This window comes from Danio rerio, chromosome 24 (assembly GCF_049306965.1).
Source record: "Danio rerio strain Tuebingen ecotype United States chromosome 24, GRCz12tu, whole genome shotgun sequence".
Classification (NCBI taxonomy): Eukaryota; Metazoa; Chordata; class Actinopteri; order Cypriniformes; family Danionidae; genus Danio; species Danio rerio.
In genome coordinates, this window is record NC_133199.1 from 15,470,298 (window position 1) to 15,494,227 (window position 23,930).

At 35.9% G+C, this 23,930-nt stretch overlaps 1 protein-coding gene and 1 long non-coding RNA gene across 34 annotated transcripts in view; both read left to right on the forward strand.

Annotated features, from left to right (window-relative positions):
- eya1 (EYA transcriptional coactivator and phosphatase 1) overlaps positions 1 to 12,546 on the forward strand; it is a 269,107-nt gene extending 256,561 nt beyond the window's left edge. For 32 of the 33 annotated variants that reach the window (XM_073939994.1, XM_073939993.1, XM_073939996.1 and 29 more), the window contains 6 exons: positions 3,018 to 3,076; positions 3,161 to 3,321; positions 3,505 to 3,619; positions 4,111 to 4,232; positions 4,866 to 4,966; positions 10,106 to 11,143. In XM_073939994.1, the coding sequence (XP_073796095.1) occupies positions 3,018 to 3,076; positions 3,161 to 3,321; positions 3,505 to 3,619; positions 4,111 to 4,232; positions 4,866 to 4,966; positions 10,106 to 10,186 (639 nt within the window). In that variant the 3' untranslated portion in view covers positions 10,187 to 11,143. 33 annotated transcript variants of the gene reach the window in all.
- A 2,599-nt stretch (positions 12,547 to 15,145) lies between these two features.
- LOC141380693 (uncharacterized) lies at positions 15,146 to 19,956 on the forward strand. Its single transcript, XR_012399355.1, has 2 exons — positions 15,146 to 15,478; positions 18,021 to 19,956. It is a non-coding gene; the product is annotated as an uncharacterized lncRNA (long non-coding RNA).
- The last annotated feature ends 3,974 nt before the right edge of the window (positions 19,957 to 23,930 follow it).

Below are 23,930 nucleotides of genomic sequence, written 5' to 3' on the forward strand. Positions count from 1 at the left end.
TCCATGTTTTATTTATCCGAAACGGCGCATTTGTCATCATAACAGTTAATACTCAGGATTAAGCGTTTTGACGGAGGCCCCGGCTTTCTGTAATGATTTTGGCCTGTCCAAAGGTCCTCTTCGGGAAACAAATTGGTGCTTCAGAAGTATTACAGATCCACTGCTGACTATCTAGAAACAGATTACACAAATAGCTGGAGGTGTTCCTGAGTCGCGGCTGCAATTGGCAGTCCATCTTTTGGCCCCGTAACACTCGGAGTTCTCCATGTGAGGTCACCCCATCTCACCCCCCCTCACACAAACTTCCAGCCGTCCTCCCCCTTATCTGGGCCTGTGGAGCCCTGGAGAGGAGGAGCAGGGCACAGGGTCAAAGTCTTTTCCTCTTTGGATCTCGGGGCTTGCTGGGAGAGGCTTGGCGAGAGAATGGCTGCATTAGAGCAAGGGTTGGGGGTCAAGATTTTAATTCTGTTAAAGAACAGCTGGTTTGAGTTTCTCTTCACGTCGCTCTCCCCTCCCTCTCCCCACAAATCCAGAGAGATGAAAAATTTGTTCAGAGGGGAACCAGTAAAATAAAAAAGGTTTACGGTCTGAAGCGCTTACCCCTACCCTGCTGTAGCATTAGGCAGGAATGCAATAACGTCAGCATTTGGCCAGGTTCAGATCGAGTTAAAACAAGGAAGTCCTTTTTTTGATGGTATTTTTGTGTCTTAGCAGCCTGTTGAAACTTAATTAAAAGGATTAAAGCTGTGGAGAGGAAATTCTAAATAATGGCTAAAAGAAATTACGCCTTCTAATATTCGATTACCAAGTAAATTGTAAGATTAAAGTTGAACACGTTTAAGTTTTACACTAAATTTCTTTTGTTCTGAAGGTCAATGATGCATTAGTGCATGCCTGCACTAAACCTCTAAAATAAAGTAGCCGAATTTTATTTCAATCCTCAAATCTATTTTGCATGAAGAAACAACCTTAATGTTCCTCACAAACTGTAAATGTCTTGGTTTCCCCTTGTCAGTGTGCAGTATTTTATCAATGTTTAATACGTGGACACCCATGTTTCTTTGCTAACAAGCATTAGTACAATTTCTAATGCTCAAAGTATCGGTATTGTTGTATTTGTGTGTGCGTGTGATTATGTGTTTGTGAATGTGTTTATATATATGAATGCAAAATTGTCGCTAACAATTTATATGGTTGAATTTAAAAAACTAAATAATTTATTAATGTTCAACTTAATTTGTTTGCTTAGATTCAGCCCTAATAAATAGTTTACAATCACTTAATGTCCTTCCTTCCTTAATATCCTTGATTATTTTAATTTTTTTGTGTGTGTGCTTATATGTCTTTATGAAAATAGAATTTTTTTTTTCTAAAGTTGGGCTATTTTAGTAAAAAATAACCAAACTTCAAGATTAAAAAGCATATTTTAGCTTTGTTTTCTGCTGTTAAATGTTCACTGGTCATTTTTTGATCAACAGGAGAGTTAAATAAGAATAAAGAAGTTGGTAATATCAGTTTACATCTACTGCAGTTTACTTAATTTATTAGTGTTTGTAGTTCAGGATAGGTCAGCAAAAAAATTTATTGTTTCATCATTAATTTATTTACTGAGTTTCTTTGTTCTGTTAAACACAAAAGAAAATATTCTAAAGAAATATATATATATATATATATATATATATATATATATATATATATATATATATATATATATATATATATATATATATATATATATATATATATACCCCATTTTGAAAATGAATATCCATTTCTCTGTGGATATAGGCAATGTATTTTGGTGCATTTAAACAATACAGATTTATTAAACAGACATATTTATTAAAATAATATTTTAGTCACTAAACATATTTACATATTGAAAGATAATACAATTCAATTCAAGTAAAATATTGCAAAAAATATATAATCTACAAAACTTCAACAAAAGTATTCAATTGTTTTGCTTCTCTTGATTTTTCCTCTTTTTTAAATTTGCATTTAATATTTTTCTAAAATATATATATATATATATAGTTTTTTTTTTTATTATATAAGCTTCAGACTTGCCTTCAGTACTGACTAATCTTATGTATATGCACAAATATAATATTGTGTACATCTTCCAAGCAAAAAAAAATGAATTTAAAAGATAAATTTGCTTGGGGTGTATTTATATATGCTGAGCACTGTAAATAAATAATTTCAGTTTTCATATGATTTTCGGACATTCCTACACATTCCATGTTTCCATGAGATTTTGTGTTTGATTTGCATGCTCAGGTCCTGCTCACTAACATCCAGAGCGTTTGTGTGGGGAGGGGGAGAGAGAGAGGACTATAAATGGAAAACTAATAACAGATTTTCAGTCTGCTTTCTCCGAAAAGCTGGCCTCGGGCTGTGTTGGTGTGTGGCTCGGCAGCAATCAGAGGTCATAATTTCATTGGCGGTTAGCATCAGGTTCAATTTTTCTAGTACGTTACATTTACCAGAAAGTCTGGTTTGTGTTACTGTGTACACTGGCTGAATCAGCTCTGAGCTGCAGAATCATTCAGCCTCTCCAAGAAGTGGAGACCCTGAAGGGGGCACAGACGCTCTCATTATCCCACAGCTATCTCTTTGTTCAGGCACCGTTCTCTGGACTAGCACATCTAACACCAAGAGGCCACTTTCACCTCCTGAGAGTCCCGGTCCCATCCCAACTGAGTCTGCGTACCAGCAGATGTGTATATCGAGAGATCCCCCTAGTGGTAGTGGCCAAATGGGTTGGACCCCGGTCCCCTGATGATGGTGTTTATTTTTATTAAGATTTAGCAGGTGGGGGGTTACAGGCTGGAAGTGGTTGAGGGTTGATTTGAGCTTAGCCTTCAGTTGGGAATTCCTCAGTTGTTGACATTATTCACTTCATGGATTCAAGCTGCCAAATCTCACAAAGTTCTGCACATGAACACCATTCACTAAATCACTATGTTTTAATAATCCAATCAGCTCATCGTGTTGTTTCTGCTTGTTTTCAGGAATGCGATCAAGTCCATATTGACGATGTGTCGTCGGATGACAATGGGCAGGATTTAAGGTACACTTAGCACAGTATTAGCCATTTCACAGTTCACTTTGACCGAAGTCAAACTCATTGTCTCTTTCTCTCCTCTCTGTTTAGCACATACAATTTTAGCACAGACGGATTCCACGCTGCTGCCACCAGTGCCAACCTGTGTCTGGCCACCGGCGTACGAGGAGGCGTGGACTGGATGAGAAAGCTCGCGTTCCGCTACAGACGAGTAAAAGAAATTTACACCACCTATAAAAATAACGTCGGAGGTAATCCCCCAATAAACTGCTTTGCTAAAATTGCTAGGGAAGAGGGGTGGCGTGTCAACAAAAGCACTCATAGGTTTCTCAAATAATCCCTTATGTAGAAACCACTTGGTCTGAGTAAATTTCGAAATTTCTTAAAGTATTTGCGGGACGGTCCAACTCAAACAATGTTTCTGTTCATTTCAGGTCTGCTTGGCCCGGCCAAAAGGGAAGCCTGGTTGCAATTGCGAGCAGAAATTGAAGCCCTGACTGACTCCTGGTTAACACTGGCACTGAAAGCACTAACATTAATCCACTCAAGGTAGGCCTTAGCACAAGCAAATTATATAGAGCCCATCAGTGATACACATAAATCAGCGAGAGGCATGAATAATGGTGCGCTTCATACTCCAGTGCCCTTAAGGATGATTATTATTTTAAGAAACAGCATTTTTAGCCACCAATTATTTTGTGAATGGTTTAAGGGAAAATTCACCAAAATAAAATATATGTCATCATTTACTCACCTACTTTAATCTTTGGTTAAACACAAGGGAAGATATTTTGAACAATTCTGGTTGCTGGGACTCATCGAGTTCAATATTGTTTGTTTTTTCTACTATTGGAAGTCAATGAGTCCCAGCACCCAGCATTGAACAGCATATCTTCTTTTATGTTCCTTAGAAGAAAGAAACTCACATGAGAGAGAATAAATGATGAGGTGTTTTCCATTGTTAAGTAAACCATCCCTTTATTGATTCATCTTTAAGCTTGTCCTCCCTTAACTTCACATAATTTCCCTTTCAATTACAGATCAAACTGTGTGAACATCTTAGTGACCACAACACAGCTCATACCTGCCCTCGCCAAGGTCCTCCTGTACGGACTGGGAGTAGTATTTCCAATTGAAAACATTTATAGCGCCACTAAAATAGGTAAGTGTGACCTCAGTACTGATCTACCTGTGTCCATGAATGGACTCGATTGGAGTGTGGCCGTAATTACAGCGATGTTACATGTAAACATCAAGAGACACATGGCGTGTGATTGGGTTAGGCTGCAGAAGTGGCGGACACACGAGAGGGTTGATGTTCAGGAAGAGGTCTAATCAGGCTGGGATTATTTTCTTGGAGCTCAGCCTCAACCGGGCCTCTCCTTTTCAGGTCTACATATGAAACCACTTCGGCAAATTTATGTCATTCCACTTTGACATTTTTTTCTCTTCTTTCGAGTCTCTCCACTTTTTCGAATGCAAAATAAACACCAACCTTTACTTTCATACTTTAGTTTGCGCCTCTCTCGCTGTGGAATTTGCATGTGAGGTTGATTTAGCTTGTTAAACTCCATTTGTCCCATGTTCTGGGAGGAATAAGACACACTTAATGCTTCTCAGGCTGCTTTTATCTGGGCATCGATCTTATCGAATCTCCAAGCCAAGGCAAAGTGTTTACACTGCGTAATTTTGTGTAACTTATTGGGTATTTAAAGAGCTCCTCACCGGGACTTGGTCTTGGATGTGGCTTCCTTTGCTTTCCACAGCAAACTAAACCTGTTTCTTCTCTCCGCAGGAAAAGAGAGCTGCTTCGAGAGAGTAATCCAGAGGTTTGGGAGAAAAGTTGTTTATGTGGTGGTGGGGGACGGTGTGGAGGAGGAGCAAGGCTCGAAAAAGGTATGAGGTCAACTAAAATCTTTATGCTCCATTTCCGTTAAACGTTCAGTTTCTAAAAGGTGCAGTGGGTGCATTGCAAAAAAAAATGCTTTAATTACTTAGTTTTTAACTTGTTTCAAGTCCAAATATCTGACATTTCTAAAATCAAGAAGCATTTTCTAGACACGTAGCAAGTGTTACTTTGTTTGAGAAAGAAGTCAAAATTAAGTGGGGTTATCCATTAAACAAGCTAAATTATCTGCCAGTGGAGGTAAGCAAAATTAACTTCATTTCTGACTTATTATTTCTGAACACAAAACATTTTTACTCGTCTAAAAATGCTTCTTTCTAAAAACAAGACAAAACCTCTAAGAAAAACTTTATTTATTTATTTATTTATTTAAAGTACAGTTTGATTGTCTTCAGAAACATTTTATACTGGTTGAACTTATCTTCACATCCTGATGGCAGCCATTAACTTAAGTGGTCAGATGTATTTTAAGATTCTGTGGAAGGTATAGGACCAGGAAAAGTTTGTCTAATCAAAACGTTCAGTCCAAGCGTAATGATCAGTTGTTCAACCTGCCTGTCAAAATATGTAATTGCATACCTCTGCGCATCTTGTTTGCGCATAAAGCATTATAGCTCAATCACAGTTTGGAAAGAGCATGGCTGGAAAAAAACACTCTACATTCTTTTTTTTTTTTTTTTATAAGTTTGATTTTGTAGTTATTAACTGCACTATAAAGTTTTCTCTCTGGTAAATGTTACGTTACATATTGTAGTAACGTTATGTAGTTCATGCATTCAGGAAGCGTAGCTTTAGATACTGATTTGTTGGGTGCGTTATTGGCTTTCAGTGCTTTCAGACTAACAGCATTTTCCTCACTTTCCCCACTTTCTCACCTTTAAGTCCGTTCTCTGAAAATGTAGAAACAGTAATTCAACATTGTAATCAATGTTTGTTGTTATGGTAATTTCCTTGATAGCTCAAATGTAAAGTAGGCCGAGATGACATACATTGTGAGACTGTCCCATTGGTAATGCTAGACAAGTCCTCTCAGGCATGAATAGAACAGAAGCAGTCATGAATACAACATGCGTTTAAGAGGTTTAAATCATTGTTAGATCACAGCTAGAGTTTTGAAGCCAACGATTAACCTACAGTGAAAGCCTAATGAGACTATTTTCAATTTCACAAGGTTGTTTTTACAGCATTGATGTTGTAATGCAATTACAATACATTCAGTTAAATAAAGCACTTAATTAGTTGATCAAACGTAAAACGAGATGAAAGATCGTCAATAGCAACAGGCTAGTGCAGAAATTCCATTGAAAATACTGGGGTAAAATAAACTGTCATATTTTAAAGACATGGCAGGAATTGCAATTTAATGCAGTATTTCTTGTCAGATCTGAGACCTTCTTCATTTCGTATAACAGCCAGTGAAGATCTCTGGTTATAAAGAAATCAGATCTTAAACATGACAGTTTTGTAATTGAAAGACAGTTGACCGGAGCCCCTTGGGCTGCCTGTTTGAAAATTAAAGGTCCATGTGCATATAGCCCATTGAGGATATTCAGAAGAACATTAGGACTGTCAGAAGAGCAGACAATAAATAAATAAATTGTCTTATTTTTAGTCCATATATCTACGAATTCTTAAATCAAAAAGCTAAATAGTAATATTAATTTTAAATATTACAGGTAAAAAATATCATTTTGTTTTCAGAAATAATAAGTATAAATTAAGTAGGTTTTTAATTAAAACAAGCTAAATAATCTGCCAGTGGGGTAAGCAAAGTAATCTTAAGTCAAACCCAAAGCAAGATTATTTTACATACCCCATTGCAATGCATTTTTTGCAGCGGGAGAGTTGTTTTCCTCCTTTCCTGTTGTTCAAACTAGAATATTTATGTTACCTGCCACCAGTGTATTCGGAATGTCTGCCAACTTTTTTTCTTAATGTATATAAACCACCTCAGAAGCTGAAATTATGCAGTATGTAATTGATTTTCAAAGCAGGCTGTTGTTCAGACAGGTTAAAACAGCGTTGATTTGATTCTTTATTATACTGTGCCAACTGATTAGTTCCATGTTGTCAATTAATCATGCAAGGAATGTGTACATGGGAAGTTTAAGTTCTACTTGTCAGTCCCCATTTCCTCCGCCACAAATGGTTTAGATGTACTTGTAGCACAGAGGATTTTAATAAGTCCTTGGCGGTTAAGAAAGCCAGCTTGATACAAAATGCCACAGTTTTGTCAGATACAACGCTAGTGTCAAGGGTGACTTTGTATTAAACCACCAAAGCAAAGTCAAACCTTTGTATACTTTATTTTTTCTATCCTATCCCAGAAACAATTCCCCTCTACTTAATAACTCGACCGAGGCAAACAGAGATACCATCTCTGGCTTTTAAAGTTAAAAGCAAAGACAATTTACAAAACAAAAGAAAAGAGTCTTTTAAGGGTCAGTGCAAGCTTCTCTAAGCGGAACATATGCCTGAGAGAGGCTATACCTTTGATAAGACTCAGTAATGGTTTGTGTGTGGATGACTCGGAGCTGACAAGCTTCTTTCATTCTGGCAGAATCATATTTCCCCGTGGCCTCTCTCAGGAACAATGTCTCATTTGCAATGTTGTGTCCGGATATGTTTATCCAGAGGTGCTGTACAGCTAGGGGAAAAATGAAAAGACCACTTGAAAAGTCTGGTTTTTGTTTTTTGTTTTTTTCCTGGAGTTGATGATGGGTTTTCTCTTATGACATTTATTCTGAATTACGAATGAAAAAATTGGTATGTTAACAATTGTTTAATGTTGCACACCATAACAAAAAGGTGTTGTGTTTTCAGTCATGTTTATATGCATTTTAAAACTAATATTTTTACTTTAGAAGTAAAAAAAAAAACATGAAAAATATGCAGTGGTGGAAAAAATATATATACAATTGAGTCAGAATTATTAGCCCCCCTGATTATTTTTTTCCCAAAAATACGTTTAACAGAGAGAAGATTTTTATATATTTTTATATAATTATATTTTTATATTATTTTTAACAATTTCTAATAACTGAATTATTTTATCTTTGCCATGATGACAGTAAATAATATTTGACTATATATATTTTCAAGACACTTCTATACAGCTTAAAGTGACATTTAAAGGCTTAACTGGGTTAATTAGGTTAACTAGGCAGGTGAGAGTAATTAGGCAAGTTATTGTATAATGATGGCTAATAATTTATTTTGACCTTAAAATGTTTTTTTTTTTTTTTATGTAAAAATGCTTTCATTCTATCAAAAATAAAACAACAAGACTAATAAAACAAGACATTCTACAAATGAAAAAAAAAAAAAAAWTATATATATATATATATATATATATATATATATATATATATATATATATATATATATATATATATATATATAGACATACTGTGAGAATTACCTTGTCCTGTTAAACATAATTTGGAAAATATTTTAAAAAGAAAAAAAAGGGTCTAATAATTCTAACTTTAACTGTATAATCACAAAAATAAAACACTGTTTCATTAGTAATATGAAAGTATGTCTTCTTAGTAATGTAAAAGTATGTATTGTATTATTTGAGGTTTTTATAATAACACAATTCTAATATATCAATTGTAATATTTTATTTTTTTTATTTTTCTGACCAAGTATAATTTAAATGAATGAATAAATAAATAAAAAACAAATAAACAAACAAACAAATAAATAAATAAATAAATAAATAAATAAATAATTTTATTTGAAATAAAATAATAAATACATTTTCAACATTTTACTTACAACTTTACCTAATAAACTCAGTAAATGCAGAGCAGTTTTCAGGTAGTCTGTGATATTTTCATTTATTTTCCCCTCGCAGTATATATAGTGCGGTCAACAGTTATTTCCCACCAGGTGTTCCTTTTTCCTAAGAAGTCATAAAATCCTATGATTTATTTCATGATGGTTCTTACTTGTTTTATGTGTCCTATTTTTATTGTATATGTTTTTTAACTTCATTAAAATTTATTCAAATGTATAAATATTTATTAAACAAATATGTATTTATTAATATTGGAGCATTTATTTGCCAATTATCAGGTAGAAACTTACAAGAAAAAAAAACAGCTAAAACAGGAAATGATGCTATAAAAGGGACCCCTGCAGACCATTATGACTGTGTCAAGGTACATAAGTTTCTTAAAATATCTAATTTGACCTTTGACCAAGCAAGATTAGTTCAGGTTGCAAAAGTATAATGAGACTTACAAAAAAAAATGTAATAAGAATTAGGAACGAATAATATTGATTCATGATATTTCTTTAAAAAAAAAGTGATGTTTATGCTAAAAAAAAAATACTTCTTCATTTATTTAAGGTACTTCTTCATTCATTTACTTCTTCATTTAAGGTGTATGTACCATGTGAGTAACACTTTAAAATAATTTAAAATAATAATCCATTAGTTAATGTATTTACTAACAAGAACAAACTGTTAGTAATACATTTTTTATTGTATTTATTGTTGTATATATAATGCTGTTATAGTAAATAATGTTAGTTCATGTTACTCTCAGTGCAATGACTAATGTTAACATTCATTATGTTAACATGCATTAGTTAATGTTGAACTATGGTTAATAATGGTTTACAAGGTTATTTAATGTTAGCATATGAATTAACCAATGGCCCATCATTCCAAAGTGTTACCAAAATATGTCATCTATTTTTTTTTTTTTTTTTTTTTTTTTGTTTACTTGATGGTTGGCAGTTTATTCCACTGTGGTGACCCCTGATTAATAAAGATGTATAAATGAAAATTAATGTATACATGAGAAGTTGATGGTTACACTGCCTGATAATATTTGAACTGAAAACAAAACCAACATAAATCCCCCTCAAAAATTGCCATTATTATTCATACTATCTAAAATGCTATTTACTGAATGATCTCACAGGTACGGGTGCCGCTTTGGTGCTTGTAGTTTGTAAACACTTCCTCTTCTCAAGTCCCGTGTGATGTTACGGCCCATCGAGGCTGTTCAGACGGCACTCATGGGCGTGATTGTTTTCCTAAGTCAAGTATTCATTGCAGGTTTTGTGTTTCTTTATTTTCACTCTCTCTCTTTCCCTCTGTGTCTTTCCAGCACAACATGCCTTTCTGGAGGATCTCTAGTCACTCTGACCTCATGGCCCTGCACCACGCTCTGGACCTGGAGTATTTGTAGCACTGTGACGGCCCCGTTGCTCCGTCCCCGGGCCATTCAGGGGCCCCTGCAGACCCAGCACCATCAGCCTGCTGCGTCGCCCGAGCGTCTGCGTTCTGATAGCACCAGACCAAAAAAAATAAAAAATAAAAAATGTTCACATTCAAACATACAGAGAGAGACTCAGCGTGTTGACACATGGCCGCAATTCGTCTTAACCCTAAACCTTTTTCGAAGTGGAGGAGAGTGAATTTATGGCACTGCAGCTGCTGGCCCTGGTTACTGTGAATTGGCTTTTTTTTTTTTTTTTCCGAAGCCATCAAAATGTTTTACAGCCCTGTCTACGCGGGGGGACTCGGCAAGGGTTCACACCTGTGACAAAAACTGAGCTACCGATGCCTTTGGAACTCAGCAGGACTCCGATCCCACTGCGACTTGGTGTAATGTTTTGTCTCTTCATGTCTTTTTTTTAAACGATGGTACAAAGACTGTCGGGCAAGGCCCCTTGCTTTTCTTTTTCCTCGTTTTGCCAGCTCTCCCTATTGTCCAGGATGTCCTTCGCTTCTTATTTATAATCCCAGAGACTTTGTGGAGTGGCACTGGCCCTAATAAAAAAAAGGCAATTTGTTTTAGAAAGACTTGTGCCTTTTCAGATCAAGTACTTTGATTACTTCTTGAACAAGAAGTTTATGGAGGAAACACGAAAAATGGATTTTCTAAGTAATTTAAGGAAGAAAAAAAACTACAAATTTAAGGAAATGTTATTTACATTGCAGAGACAATCGTGTACAGGCATTTTTTTGTTCTGTTGTGTGTGTAAATTTGTAATCACTGGACTATTCCTTCCTATATTGATTAAGGTACATGCTGTGGAAAGCTGTTTCATGGAAGTACTTAAGTACATAAAGGCGTTTGCGCAGTAGCTCGCGCAAAGCTTGAAAGTGTTGACGTTTTCATTCAATAAATGTGTAGATTTTGTTTTTTTGTGATAATTTTTTGTCATGACCAAAAGCATGGATGTCACGTGTCAATAATTACATTTTTTTTTTCTTTTTAGTGATGTTTTGTTTCCTACTGCAAAAAAGTTTTATGCTTAGATTTTTTGTTTTCTTTCAAGTCCATATATCTAAATATTCTTAGATCAAGAAGCTTTTTATAGGTAAACAAAAAAATTTTTTTTTCAGAAATAATATGCTAATATTAAGTTTGAGTTTTTAATAAAAAATGCTAAATAATCTGCAAATGGGGTAAGCAAAATAACCTTGTTTTTCCTTTTGACTTTAAAAAATAATTTTATTACCCCATTGGCAGATTATTTTGCTTGTTTAAAGGAAAAACTCACTTCATTTTGGCATATTGTTTCTTAAAACAAGACAATATGTTTTGCTTGTTTAGAAAATTCTTCTTGATCTAAGAATTTTTAGAAATTTGAACTAAAAACAAGACACAAAATCTAAGTAAGAAAATCATTGTTTTGCAGTGTAGTAGATTTCTGGTGGTGAGACTGATGAATGGTGGAAATTAATTTAAGTCCAGACTGTAGCTCAAACTCCAAGGAAGAACATAATCAGCGTAACATTAATAATACCAACAATAATAATCTTCTGAATGTCAAGCTTTCAAAACTGAGTGTAAATGTCTGTGTTCCCTAATATTATCCCGAGTCGGAGCGTCCTGGATGGGGAATTAAGCTTCAATAAGCTTTTATTATCTTTTGTACAACAGCAACTCTTGTACAGCAAGTGTAATTTTTGTATGAAGTAGTCTTTTTATTTTGATTGTGTCCACTTGGAAATCGCTGTAGTCGAATTTTCATGATGCATATTGGTAGTTCTAAGGTATCGGTGGACTGGAAACTTTAGCTCTTAGACTTTAAGAAAGCCACTACTCACTCACACCTACACACACACACATGCAATGGAGTTGAGAACATACATGTGCTATCGACTGTGAATTTCCCCAGCTAACTCGATCTGTTTTTAATTTTCCCTCCCGGCACATGATGATGATGTTCGGCTCCTGCAGGTGAGGTCGTCTTTTCTGGCCTAGTTTTTCTCAGCACATTTACAATTTCAGCCTTTCGTATTGCATCGCCCGCCACCCCTTCCCCTCCATATCGCCCCCATTACTGGGGAATCACATTTTGCTGCTAGATCACAGTAACAATAGATGTTTTCTAGATTTACCACGGCATTTTTTTTAAACAAATTATGCAATCATAATGCAAACTGGAAATAATTTACAGTTTATGTGGGTCTCATTGTGAAACACAGTTTGTTGTGTCTGCAAAAAAAAAAATAGAAAAAAAGATGTGTACAGATGTTTTTGACATTTATTATTTGATTGTGTTTAAATTAATAAAAACTGATTTGTGAACTGTTACACGCAATTTTCCCCCTTTTTGCGAGCAATTGAAATGGTGCCTCTGCAATTTTCTGCTATCGAGTTTGTATTTATTAACTGTTTGGTTTTTAGAATGGCAGACATCTGATGGTACTCGTAGGAGTATCTGATGTTTGTCCAGAGATCATTATATTAACATTTTACATGCACAGGATGACTTTATAAAAGTCTTTTTAAATCTGTTTTATTATGGGAATGTGGCCTCTTCTGTCATTTGGTGGTCTGCAATTCAGCATTTTGCCCCCGACAGATTCTCAGACAACACGTCATGTAAGGCACTTTTGTTTGAAACATTGTAACTGATGTAATCCCCTATAAAAAGGCTCTCATCTCTGTGCAAAGCAACTGTTAAAACAATATGTGGGATTTCAGAGTGTACATTTATTATCAACATTTTTAGTTGATTTCGCTTCCAGATGCATAGATGATGCTATACTGTATGTCTCGGCATTTATATGACTTTTTTTGCCAAAAACGTGAACGTTTTTGTGTATTTTGCCAGTTTGGTTCCATTTTTGTGACTAAAGATCATAGACTGTAAAAGATATGGACGTAGTATTCGTGACATCACCCAAAGGTTACTGAAGAGCGCAAATGAGCTACAAATCCCAGTCATCCACCGCTCACATACACATGTTCCAGACTCCTCTGATTGCACACACTCACAGCTGAAGGATCATCATAGACTGATTACAAGGACTATAAAGTCAGCATACAACAACACAGAAGTGGCTGAGTCTTCTGTCACGTGAATTGATGCAGAGAACAGAGTGCAGATCCAAATGCAGGTTTATTGAGAGAATGGTCAGGCAAGCAACGGTCAACGCAGGGGCAAACAGATGTACACAGGCAATCCAGAGTCGTAGTCGTAGTAAATAATAGGCAGATGGTCAAAAAGGTGAGAAGCATACAACGTAAACAAACAAATCAAAGTGAGGGTCAAAAACACAGAAGACAAGGAAAATGCACAGTAATGTTCACTTAATAGTTCAACAAGAGGTGTGTGTGAAACAAAGGGGTTTAAAGTTTATTCTCAATTGCTTCGGTGCATGTCTCACAACACTATTTACATCTGCACAACAGTTGATGCATTTTTCAAAATAGTTAGTCATTTGAGCACATCATAGTAGCAGTTTCTCATTCCTTCCAACAAATTGTAAATGCTGTTGGACATGCATCAATTGCTTTCATACAACTCTCTGCTGTTTTACAACATTATTATTCGCTTGTGTCATGTCAGTCAAGATTAACTAAACGTGTTAATGCTGAATTGTCTTTCAATATAAAACTAATCGTCCTCATTACATTACTTATGTTGTTACATACAAAAATGGTGAACAAGTTGTCAAAATCTGTCAAGCTAATTGTATATATATATATATATATATATATATATATATATATATATATATATATATATATATATATATAAATAATAAATGTTTTTTTTTTCTGAAAATGTCTTCTAAAATGAACAATTCCATTAATGATTTACAGACCTGTATATGTTGTAGGTTCAGTTCTAATATGTCCTGCAATATTGTTTACCGTTGTGCACAGCTCAACCCAAAGGGAGTTTATGTTTGTTGTGAATAAGGGTGTGTTTATTATTTTGCACAATGCTTGCAAAGAGAATATATAGTAAAAATGTCAAACATGCATATTCAGTCTTGTACTCAGATACCTCACTAAATGCAGTGATGCCTAACTTTACTGTAGTTTTCATTCACCTGTACCACATGTCTTTGGACTGTGGGGGATACCGGAGCACCCGGAGGAAACCCACACGAAGGCAGGGAGCACATGCAAACTCCACACAGAAACGTCAACTGAGCCGAGGTTCGAACCATCAACCTTCTAGCTGTGAGGCGACAGCACTACCTACTGTGCCACTGCCTCGCCTAACGACATCAATACTTGCTTTTGAGAAATGAGCTATCCATTTTGAGCAAGTGACAAGCTTTTGCAAGTTATCAACTAGGTTTTGCAGTTTGTTATATTTGTTTTGAGAAATGCAGTAACTGTTGTACAGAAATCCATTAGTGTTTTGAGAAACGCACCAAAGTGACTAAGAAAAACTGCAAGCATTTTCAAGAAGTGTCACCAAAATCGGACTTTTTTTTGCATTGGATTGTACAGAGTAAACTGTCATAACGAAAACATGACAAAGCCGTTTGACTATCACGTTCATAAACAATGGTGTCAGGACTTTCCATCTTGATGACACTGACACTTTCATCAACATGAATACTTGCTATTCAGAAATGAGCTATCCATTTTGAGCAAGTGACACGCTTTTGCACATTTTCAACTACGTTTTGCAGTTAATACTAATTGTTTTGAGAAATGCAGTAAGTGTTGTGCAAATATAAAGTGTTCTGAGAAATGCACCAAAGCCACTGAGAAAAACTGTAAATAGTCCAAATAATCAATGATCATGAGTATCAGCCATGTGTGTGCATGTCCAATGACTGTCAGCTGTGGCAGAAGTGATTGGTGCAAAGGCTTCTGGGACATGGAGTTCAATAGGAAGTGATTTCCAAATGGAGAAAACACAGCTGGTGATTGCTACAAACTACAGGAAGTAATCTTCAGCAGAGAACACACTGCTGGTTATCACAACATGTTTACAATCTCTTTCACTGGTTGGTGATTGTTTCGCACGCAGTGAACAGTGAAAAATAAATAATGGCATAGTGGTCTACCTAAACAGTATTTTTATTTTCAAAATGACTTAAAGACAATCAAGCAAATTTTCATTTTTTAAAACCACGACTAAATTTGAAAATGAGCCTGATCATGAGATCTCAAGAAAATTGAACTGTGCCCCTGGATTAGGAAAGCTGGAGTCAGATCAACAACAACATGACGGAAGAGCTTACTGTGGGCTCTTCTTGAAGATTAGACTGAGTGAGTCATTTTATTATCTTTTGTTCATTTGGAAGAGAACTGAATGTCAGTGGTGTTAGTAAACTGAAGAGTGATGTTTCCAAAGATTTATGTTTATTGCTGTTTGTTTGTTCTTATCCATGATTGACCCATAACGTTATATGGCACAAAACAATTAAAGATCATTTAGAAAGGTGATGCGCTTTTGTTTTGCTATCATCATTTAATGACATCATGTTCCAGGAAAACTGAATTTTTAGGGTGGACGTCGGTCACAGTAACTTGTACTGTATTTCTTGGTGTTGTTCTGGAAACTATTCATTTACAAATTAAGCACGGATTTAGATGGTTTTGACCACCAGGTATGTGCTGTTTCAATGCTTCAGAATGGTAAATAATTTTGCAAATGTTCAGTTGTTTTGAATTTTTCAAAAGCTTAGTTTCTCTGATCAGTAACATACACATCATTGTCGGGCCACCGATCGCATCATCATTTTCTTTTATAGGTGACCGAGCCAAATACTGGCCTGGCATATATTATACAGCTTTTGTCTGTTTTCGTAGATGTTTAAATGAAGGGAAGTTTAATATTAAACTAATTTCGAGAGGAGCACATGCTCATGATTGACCCAGCTGCACCAGACAACTAACTTTGTCTGAAAGAACCTAATTGGTTCTAATATGATTTCCCTATTTAGAATTTGAAAGGAATACTTTTCTGAAATTGTATTATTAAGGAGAGTATCTGAATATCCGAATATAAAACCAACTTTACTTTTATCTCAGCCATCTGGTATTTCTGTGCAAAATTTGCATGCTCTCCCCGTGTTCCATGTGGGTTCCCCGGGTTTCCCCCCACCCTCCAGATATGCTCTATATTATAGACAAAATAAGCCTAAATCTTTTTTTCAGTGTCTAACTCTAAGGAAATTCTCCTTAGCCTCAGCTACGGGAGAGTTTTGAGATCGACCTGAGCTCAATCTCTCCTCGCCCTGCGAAAGAGAGAGAGCCTTTGGCCAGAGGATCCCTTGAGTTCAGGGCTCTCTCCTGAGACAGCACGCCAAACAAGCTATTTATAAATCATGAGCTAAGTGTGAATTCTTGAATTATTTTTAAAAGTGTAAAAGGGATTTTTTTTTTAAACATTTCTATTTTTGATTACATCATTATCATGTAAACAGGAAAAATGCATATCGTTTTGTTCTGACTACTGTCTGATCATATTTCTTAGCAGGTAGCTTTGATTTTTTTTTTCTGCTGTAGCCATAAATTCTGGATTTTGATGAGGGGAGTGAGGTATAATCATTCTACGCAGGCACCGCAGATTTGTCAGTCAGGCGGTTTGTGTTATTCTTGGGGATAGTTGAAGGTGAAACCCTCACCTAATTGTGATTTTTCTTTGCACCACAGCCAAATGCTTCCAATAACAGCTCCTCTCCACAAATGTTTCGTTGTGTTTTTCGAAAAAACACAGCGCTCGGCCACTTGCAGTTGGGAGTTGAGTTGGTTTATATAACGCATGAAAAATATTTATGAGGTTGATTTTATGAGGTGGCCAAAATGAAGATGTAACGAGAGACTGGCAAAGGAATAGAGGCCGTTCCTGCAAACGCTCTGAAGAATCAAGCATTCATGGAATCTTATTTTACACGGTTCTGTTCTTCAATATTGAAGGCAATTATGTTTTCAGATGGCATCTAAGCAATATGCCAGGGGACTTTAAGGCTGCCAGGAGGAGCAGATAGAGCTGTTATCCTTGGAATGCAAAGCTTTTCCCACTTCTCAGCACCTGAAAGCAGAAAGCTTTATGAGGCTTATAAACTATGATAGGATATAACTGGATTTTGTTCACTTTATTTGGATCTGTTTTGTGTTTGATTAAAACTAGCTCTGGTGCAGTTTGACTTAAATATAAATGAAGAAATCCAACAATGACACAGTTCTATCAAAAACAGTAATAGGTCAGAATCTGGGTATAATTAGTAACTAGATACTGTAATTAGAAAAAATTCCTGCAATTTAGTACAGTATTACTTATTTTTTTAATGTAATTTAATTTAAATTGCATATAATCAGTGTTGGCCAGTAGTGTCGCTACAAGTAGTGACACTACTAGCTTGACTACACTTCTTAGTAGCATTGTGGTAGCGTTGCTACTTTCTAAATCAAATAGTTTTTCAGTGGCGAATCTATTTCATAAGTCAAGTAGTGCAGTAGCGTCCACACAAGCTACATCTACCGATCACGGATCAATAAGTGAAGGGACAGACATTCATGGCACTGTGAGTTCGGTGTCTAGCCAATGAAAGTAAATCCGTAGCTGCGTCCCAAAACGTAGAGGAAGGGGCAGAGCTATCGGGCGCACATGTTTGATAACTTTATTTATTTTGGATGGTGAAAGCAAAATTCTCCTATGAGAGTGACTATAGCGCCTACCGATGGTGAATGCGGTTATACTCACGGCAGGTATTATTTGATTATTCTGTCATTTATTTCACTGATTTGGTGACCGTCTAACGTCATTAGGGAAACGATTTGAATTCTTCTTCTTCCTGTTTTACAGTGTTCGACAACAATTTTTTTGGTGCATTACTGCCACCTCTGGTTGGCGACGTCACGAACCTAAACTTGCTTGATGGAAAGATGACTAAGGGAGAGGAGTTATTTCTGAAGCAGGATTCCTCGTGACCATACCTCGAGAAGTACCTGTTAAAATGCAATAACTTAATTTCTGATGCTGTGCTCAAAAAATACTTGTGTCAAAATGATCTGCTGGAACTTCAGAACTTTATTGCATGTATATTGTATTTGTCATCATGTAAGCCACACTGCTCAAAATAATTAGTAGTTTTTTTTACCATGACAGTATTTATGCAGTATGTTTATTTATATATGAATATATTACATGTATAGTGCAATATTGCTTATCAAATTAGTTTATTGAATATTTCTTATTTCACAAATATACAGAAACAAAATACAAAAATACAAATTACAAAATGGTACTTATGAAAAAATGTATTCTTGGTGGACATCCTGTCACTCTTGCTGGCCTTGCCAGAGATTATTTGTCTTCCAATTGCTTTTCCATAAGCATGTTGATGCGATTCAGAATTGTGGGAGATTTTGTGCTGTGGGAACTCAACATGTAAATGCTCCCAAAACTGATTGGTTAATTAGGTGATGCAAATTGTATGGACAATTAGAGGTAATTTACTAATTTATCAAGACATTACCAATATCAGATAATTGTGGTGTAAACATGTGCATATACAAATATTTGATCATTGAATATACCGTTTTGAGTGTGAAAGCTTACATGATGAAAAAATGACTGAGGTGAATAGTTTGACAGTTTAAAGAGAATCGACTCATCAGTTTTAATCAACAAGCCATATGCAATTAGATTTTCTCCAAATTACATAAACTTGTACTAACTGTTTGCTCACACATGCTAAAGCATTTGCAATATGCTTAAATAAATAAGAAATGCCACTCTGAAGTGAACAATAAGCTTATTGTTTTGAAAAAAATATATAAAAAATTATCAAGAATTGAGCTAAAGCAATTGAGAAAAACTAAATGACAGTATTGTATGTATCATATATGGTGTCATTACCTTGATATGTGTATTATTTTTTAAAATGTTAATTTTTTAATCTCAAACATAAAGCCTAAAAAAAAGTTTAATTTCTAGTGTCTAAATTTAGATTTATAAAAAACGTAAATATTATCAAGTAACGTAATTGAATTTCTAATTGAGTTACTTTTCAGACATAGTGATAAAGTAATTTAGATAAAATTTTAATAATGTATTTTGTAATTAGTCATTAATTACATACATTTTTAAGTAACTTAACCAACACAGATTGCTTAAGCTTAGAATGCTCAAGCATATTTGTATGCTACCTTGATGTCAAAACAACATCAAATTGCCATCTAGCATTCACGCATTCATTCATTTTCTTTTCGGCTTTGTCCCTTCATTAATCTGGGGTCGCCACAGTGGAATGAACCGCTAACTTATTCAGCATATGTTTTATGCAACGGATGCCCTTCCAGCTATAACCCATCACTGGGGAACACTCATACACTCTCATTCACACACATACACTACGGACAATTTTAGCTTATCCAATTCACCTATACCGCATGTCTTTGGACTTGTGGAGGAAACCGAAGCATCCGGAGGAAACCCATGCTAACACAGGGAGAACATGCAAACTCCACACAGAAATGCCAACTGATCCAGCTGAGGCTTGAACCAGCGACCTTCTTGCTGTGAGGCAACAACACTACATACTGCGCCACCGCTTCACCCTTGACATCTAACATTGATGTCAAAAACATTCAGTCTTGTATAGTCCTGTAATATTTTTTTGCATTGTTAGACCCCACATTGATGTTGTTTTGTCATCCAGACAGTATACAGTACAAATGTTTTATGTATATGAAATGTAGTGTGTGAATTTTGAATTGAAGCTTTCAGATGAATACAATTTTATTATCGTTTTGTTTTATTATTTATTTTTGTGTTGGTGATCAAAAAGGCATTAAAGTGTGGATGTCAAATGGACGTCAAGGTTTTGACATCAAATTGATATGCATGTTTGACATGTTTTTTTTTTTTTTTTTTTTCTATTGTGTTGACATCAAGGTGTCTGCATTACAAAATATCAGTGACAAACAGCAAACATTTTCTTTTGTGTGAATCCAGCAATTGGACAGAAATATTGAGTTACTTTTCATTACTTTTGTGTGTGATTTGAGTAGTCATTGGCCACAATTTTTCTTGGACCCTGTAATGCTGCTTTTCATCTCAAATTAATCTTAGATTAATAAGTCATATATTACATTGCATTATTTCTGGCCACCTTCAAACAAAGAAACAAACGCATAATCAGTCGATCCATCAATCACTTCATAAATGCATACTTGCATAAAGGCATATACTGTGTGCTACATAAATACTTTGCACTCCTGATCGAGTAATGCCTTTACAAACACCAGTGGAGTGATTTACTACTTGAGCCCAGACACCGATTTCATGCAGATTCGCACAGAGAGAGCCACTCCTGGTGTATCGTAAGTGAACTAATATTATATTACATACATATCAAACATTAAAAACTGGTTCCGCATGAGTCACTTTACAGCCAGAGGGTCTATTAAAAGGCCCTTGTTCCCCACAGATGCGGTAGCTAATGTGTTTCAAGCTGAGGGAGTTCAATCCGTCTTCACAGGGCGAGAAAGAGAGAGAGTTTCTAATAACGCACTTGAAATTCACATTCCTCCCTCTTTCCTCCAACAGTAACATTATGAAACTACATAAGTCAGTGGTGCCTGTCATTTTACTGCCATCGTCTTTAATTATGATGTTTGCCTTTGGGAGAAGAAAAACATTTTCCAAGTTATTGTTGCCTCTTTTCACGCTGGGTTTTGGACAGGTCGATTTACTGCTCAAAGTCAAAGACTTGCTAAAATTTGCCTAGAGAGTAAATGACTTGCAGTTACAGCCATTGGCCTTGCAGCCGTAATGTTGTTTTTTTTTTTTTTTTTTTTTCGCTTTATTCCGGGAGTTTTAAAAGAAGTGTCACCAAAGCAATCACGCCAAATTGTAATATTTTAATTTAAAGGTTAATTCATATAAATTTTCATGATTTTTAATTGATTTAATATGATTCATATGACCACCAATGAGGGATATAGTATGTTTAGGGGTGGCGTGTGGGGTCAAACCTGTGAGGTGACAGCACTACCTGCTACGTCACTACGTCGCCCACTGCAGCCAATTTAGTTTATTCAATTCACCCCTACCGCATGTCTTTTGACTTTGGGGGAAACCAGAGCACCTGGAGGAAACCCACATGAAAACATGCAAACTCCACACAAAAATACTAGCTGACCCAGCCGGGACTCAAACCAGCAACCTTCTTGCTGTGAGGCAACAGCTCTATCCACTGAGCCAATCCTCAAATTCCACATTAGAATTTTTTTAAGTCATGTCAGTAAGATTATATTTAGAAGCTGAGGGGTTATGGTGGATGTCGTAACAATTTATTTTGATGATCCATTTGAGTATTAGTACACTGTCTGCTTAATATCTGTTTATACTGCTGCTGAACAGACATTTAACTGACATTCACATTTTACTGGATCCAGCAGACTACATTTGGTATTGTTTCGTGTCAATGTCGATATAAACAGGCAAAAAGATATGGACGAACAACAAATCATATAAAAGCTCAAATCAAATCTTTTATTTATTTGTTTATTTTTTTAACAAGGTGCATTTTGTGATTTAACACTCAGCTGGATGTTTTCATTCACTTAGAGCCATATCAGGGGCTCTTTAAGTGAAGAGTAAAGAGCCACAACAGACTCAAGTAAGTAGTATGCAAGTTGTATGTGATTTCAGATTGTAGATCAAGAGTCATCAAGAAGTAATTCACCTTCACCACCGAATCAAGTGCTCAAATGCTTGTAGTTGCTTCCCTGTTTACAAGCCATGCACATCTCAGCCCAAATCTATCCCATATAGATGTTTGGAGTTTTGTGAAATTTACGATATCTCCGTTGAAGGTGTTAAAATATCTCTCAGCTTGGCTCAATTTCCAAATCTTTGATTTATTAACAGCTCTAAGAGGATGTTCTTCAGTGCAGCACCAAAGTGGTGCCTGGTGAGACGCGTCCTCCAAACTCTCCACTGTATAAACATCACGGCCAATCACAGGGGCCGGTGCTGGTTTTATAGCAGCTGAGCGTTTGGCCTCAGTCATTAAGCTGGGAGTTGTTAGTCATGTTTGCGACTGAGGCTTTCCGTTCTCCCGTTCTCAACCTCCACCTGCACTTGTGGTCAAACTGCATGCTCAGTGCTCTTTTGTAGGCCCACCAAGCAGTGAGTGGCAGTGAGTTATATGGACGGCTCAGGGCTCGTTTTGGCAGTGCAGAGTCGATGACTCCGGCTTCCCCTGCTTTGAGATGTGAGCTTCTGCATCTCCCGGGACTTAATTTGGCCAGCAAGCAGCTCTCGGACCTCCCGGTCTGGTGTTAATTGGTCAGACTTTCTCCCGTTATGGCTCGGATTCGCTCCAAGCTCTTTCTCGGCTGGCCCGTGTTCCAACCTCTCTGTGAGTTTAATAAACTTTATGTCGTCCGGTTAATAAAACAGCATTGTGTTCCGCCTTGGCTTGTTTTTCCTCGATAAGTCATGGGATTTTTCCTCTCTCTTTCTCTCTCTCACAACACAGAGAAAGAGGGAAAGGCTAAAATACTCTCCATGTTAAGTGAATCGTGGATCTTTATACTCTCTCTATAAAAATCGATCTCCGTCTACTGCCTGATTCTTCTATTGTTACACGCTCATTGGTTCTCACAGTAAAGCATTATAGTAAGTCAACTTTACATTCGTAAAACACTTCCTTTTCATCTTGGATTGCAGTGAAGTGGGTGGCAGTTTTCGTTCTCTTCTGCTTGGGTTTGTTGAATGATGTTTGCCTCTCTCGTACTGGTAAATGTGGACTGATGTAATTGACAGGTAGATGACAGACACACCACACTTACTTTGGCTTCAGCTGAGGTAATGCACTCCTCAAGGAGTAGATGGGTTCCATGTAATACTGTATACAGTGTGAATTTCTAAAATGTTCTTTATTGTGTTCATAAAAAACACACCAAAATATATGCAGTGCAATGATTAAGCTATTTAATAAAACTGATAAAAGTTTAAATACTTGTTTCTCTATTGGGATGCTTACTTGTAATTTTTTGATTCCTATTTGTGCTTGTGCTCCTAGAATGACTAAAGAACATCATTAAAGGGGTGGTCCAGAGTGTATTTTTAAGGCTTGGTTGTGTTTATATGATGTAAAGCAATGTGTGCTCATGCTTTATTTGTATTATTAAAAATAATAATAATAATAATAATGTTATTATTTTCATATACCTTACTTTATTTATATACAACTACTCTGCTAACATGAAAACGACTATCCTATTTCCTTGTTCTTTTGAAAGTCCCGCCCTCAAGAGGCTCTGATTGGTTAGCTAGCATAATGTGCTGTGATTTACGGATCGTCTCCATGTCAACAAGAAAATCGTAATGCCTCTTATAGCAGGTGCTGTGCCGTTGTGTAAATACTGTCAGTCAGTGTTGGCCGTATCAGTTTGAGCCTGAATTAGACAGAATATAAAAACTGTTGAACCTCATGCCTGCTCTCTAAAGCTAAATCTGACAAGTGTCTTAAGTAATATGAAACATTAACATATCATGTGAGTTTGTTGTTTGGGATGTAGAATACACAAAAAGTGGCCGCATAGAGAGAAACTGCATGTACTGCTGAAGATTGTGAGTGTTTACATTGTTTTGATGGATAAATATTAATTTGTAGATAAATTATTAGTTTTGCTAAAGAGTATTTGCCATTGTTTACATCCTTGTTTGCATCCATGCTACAACACACCGCTAACACTA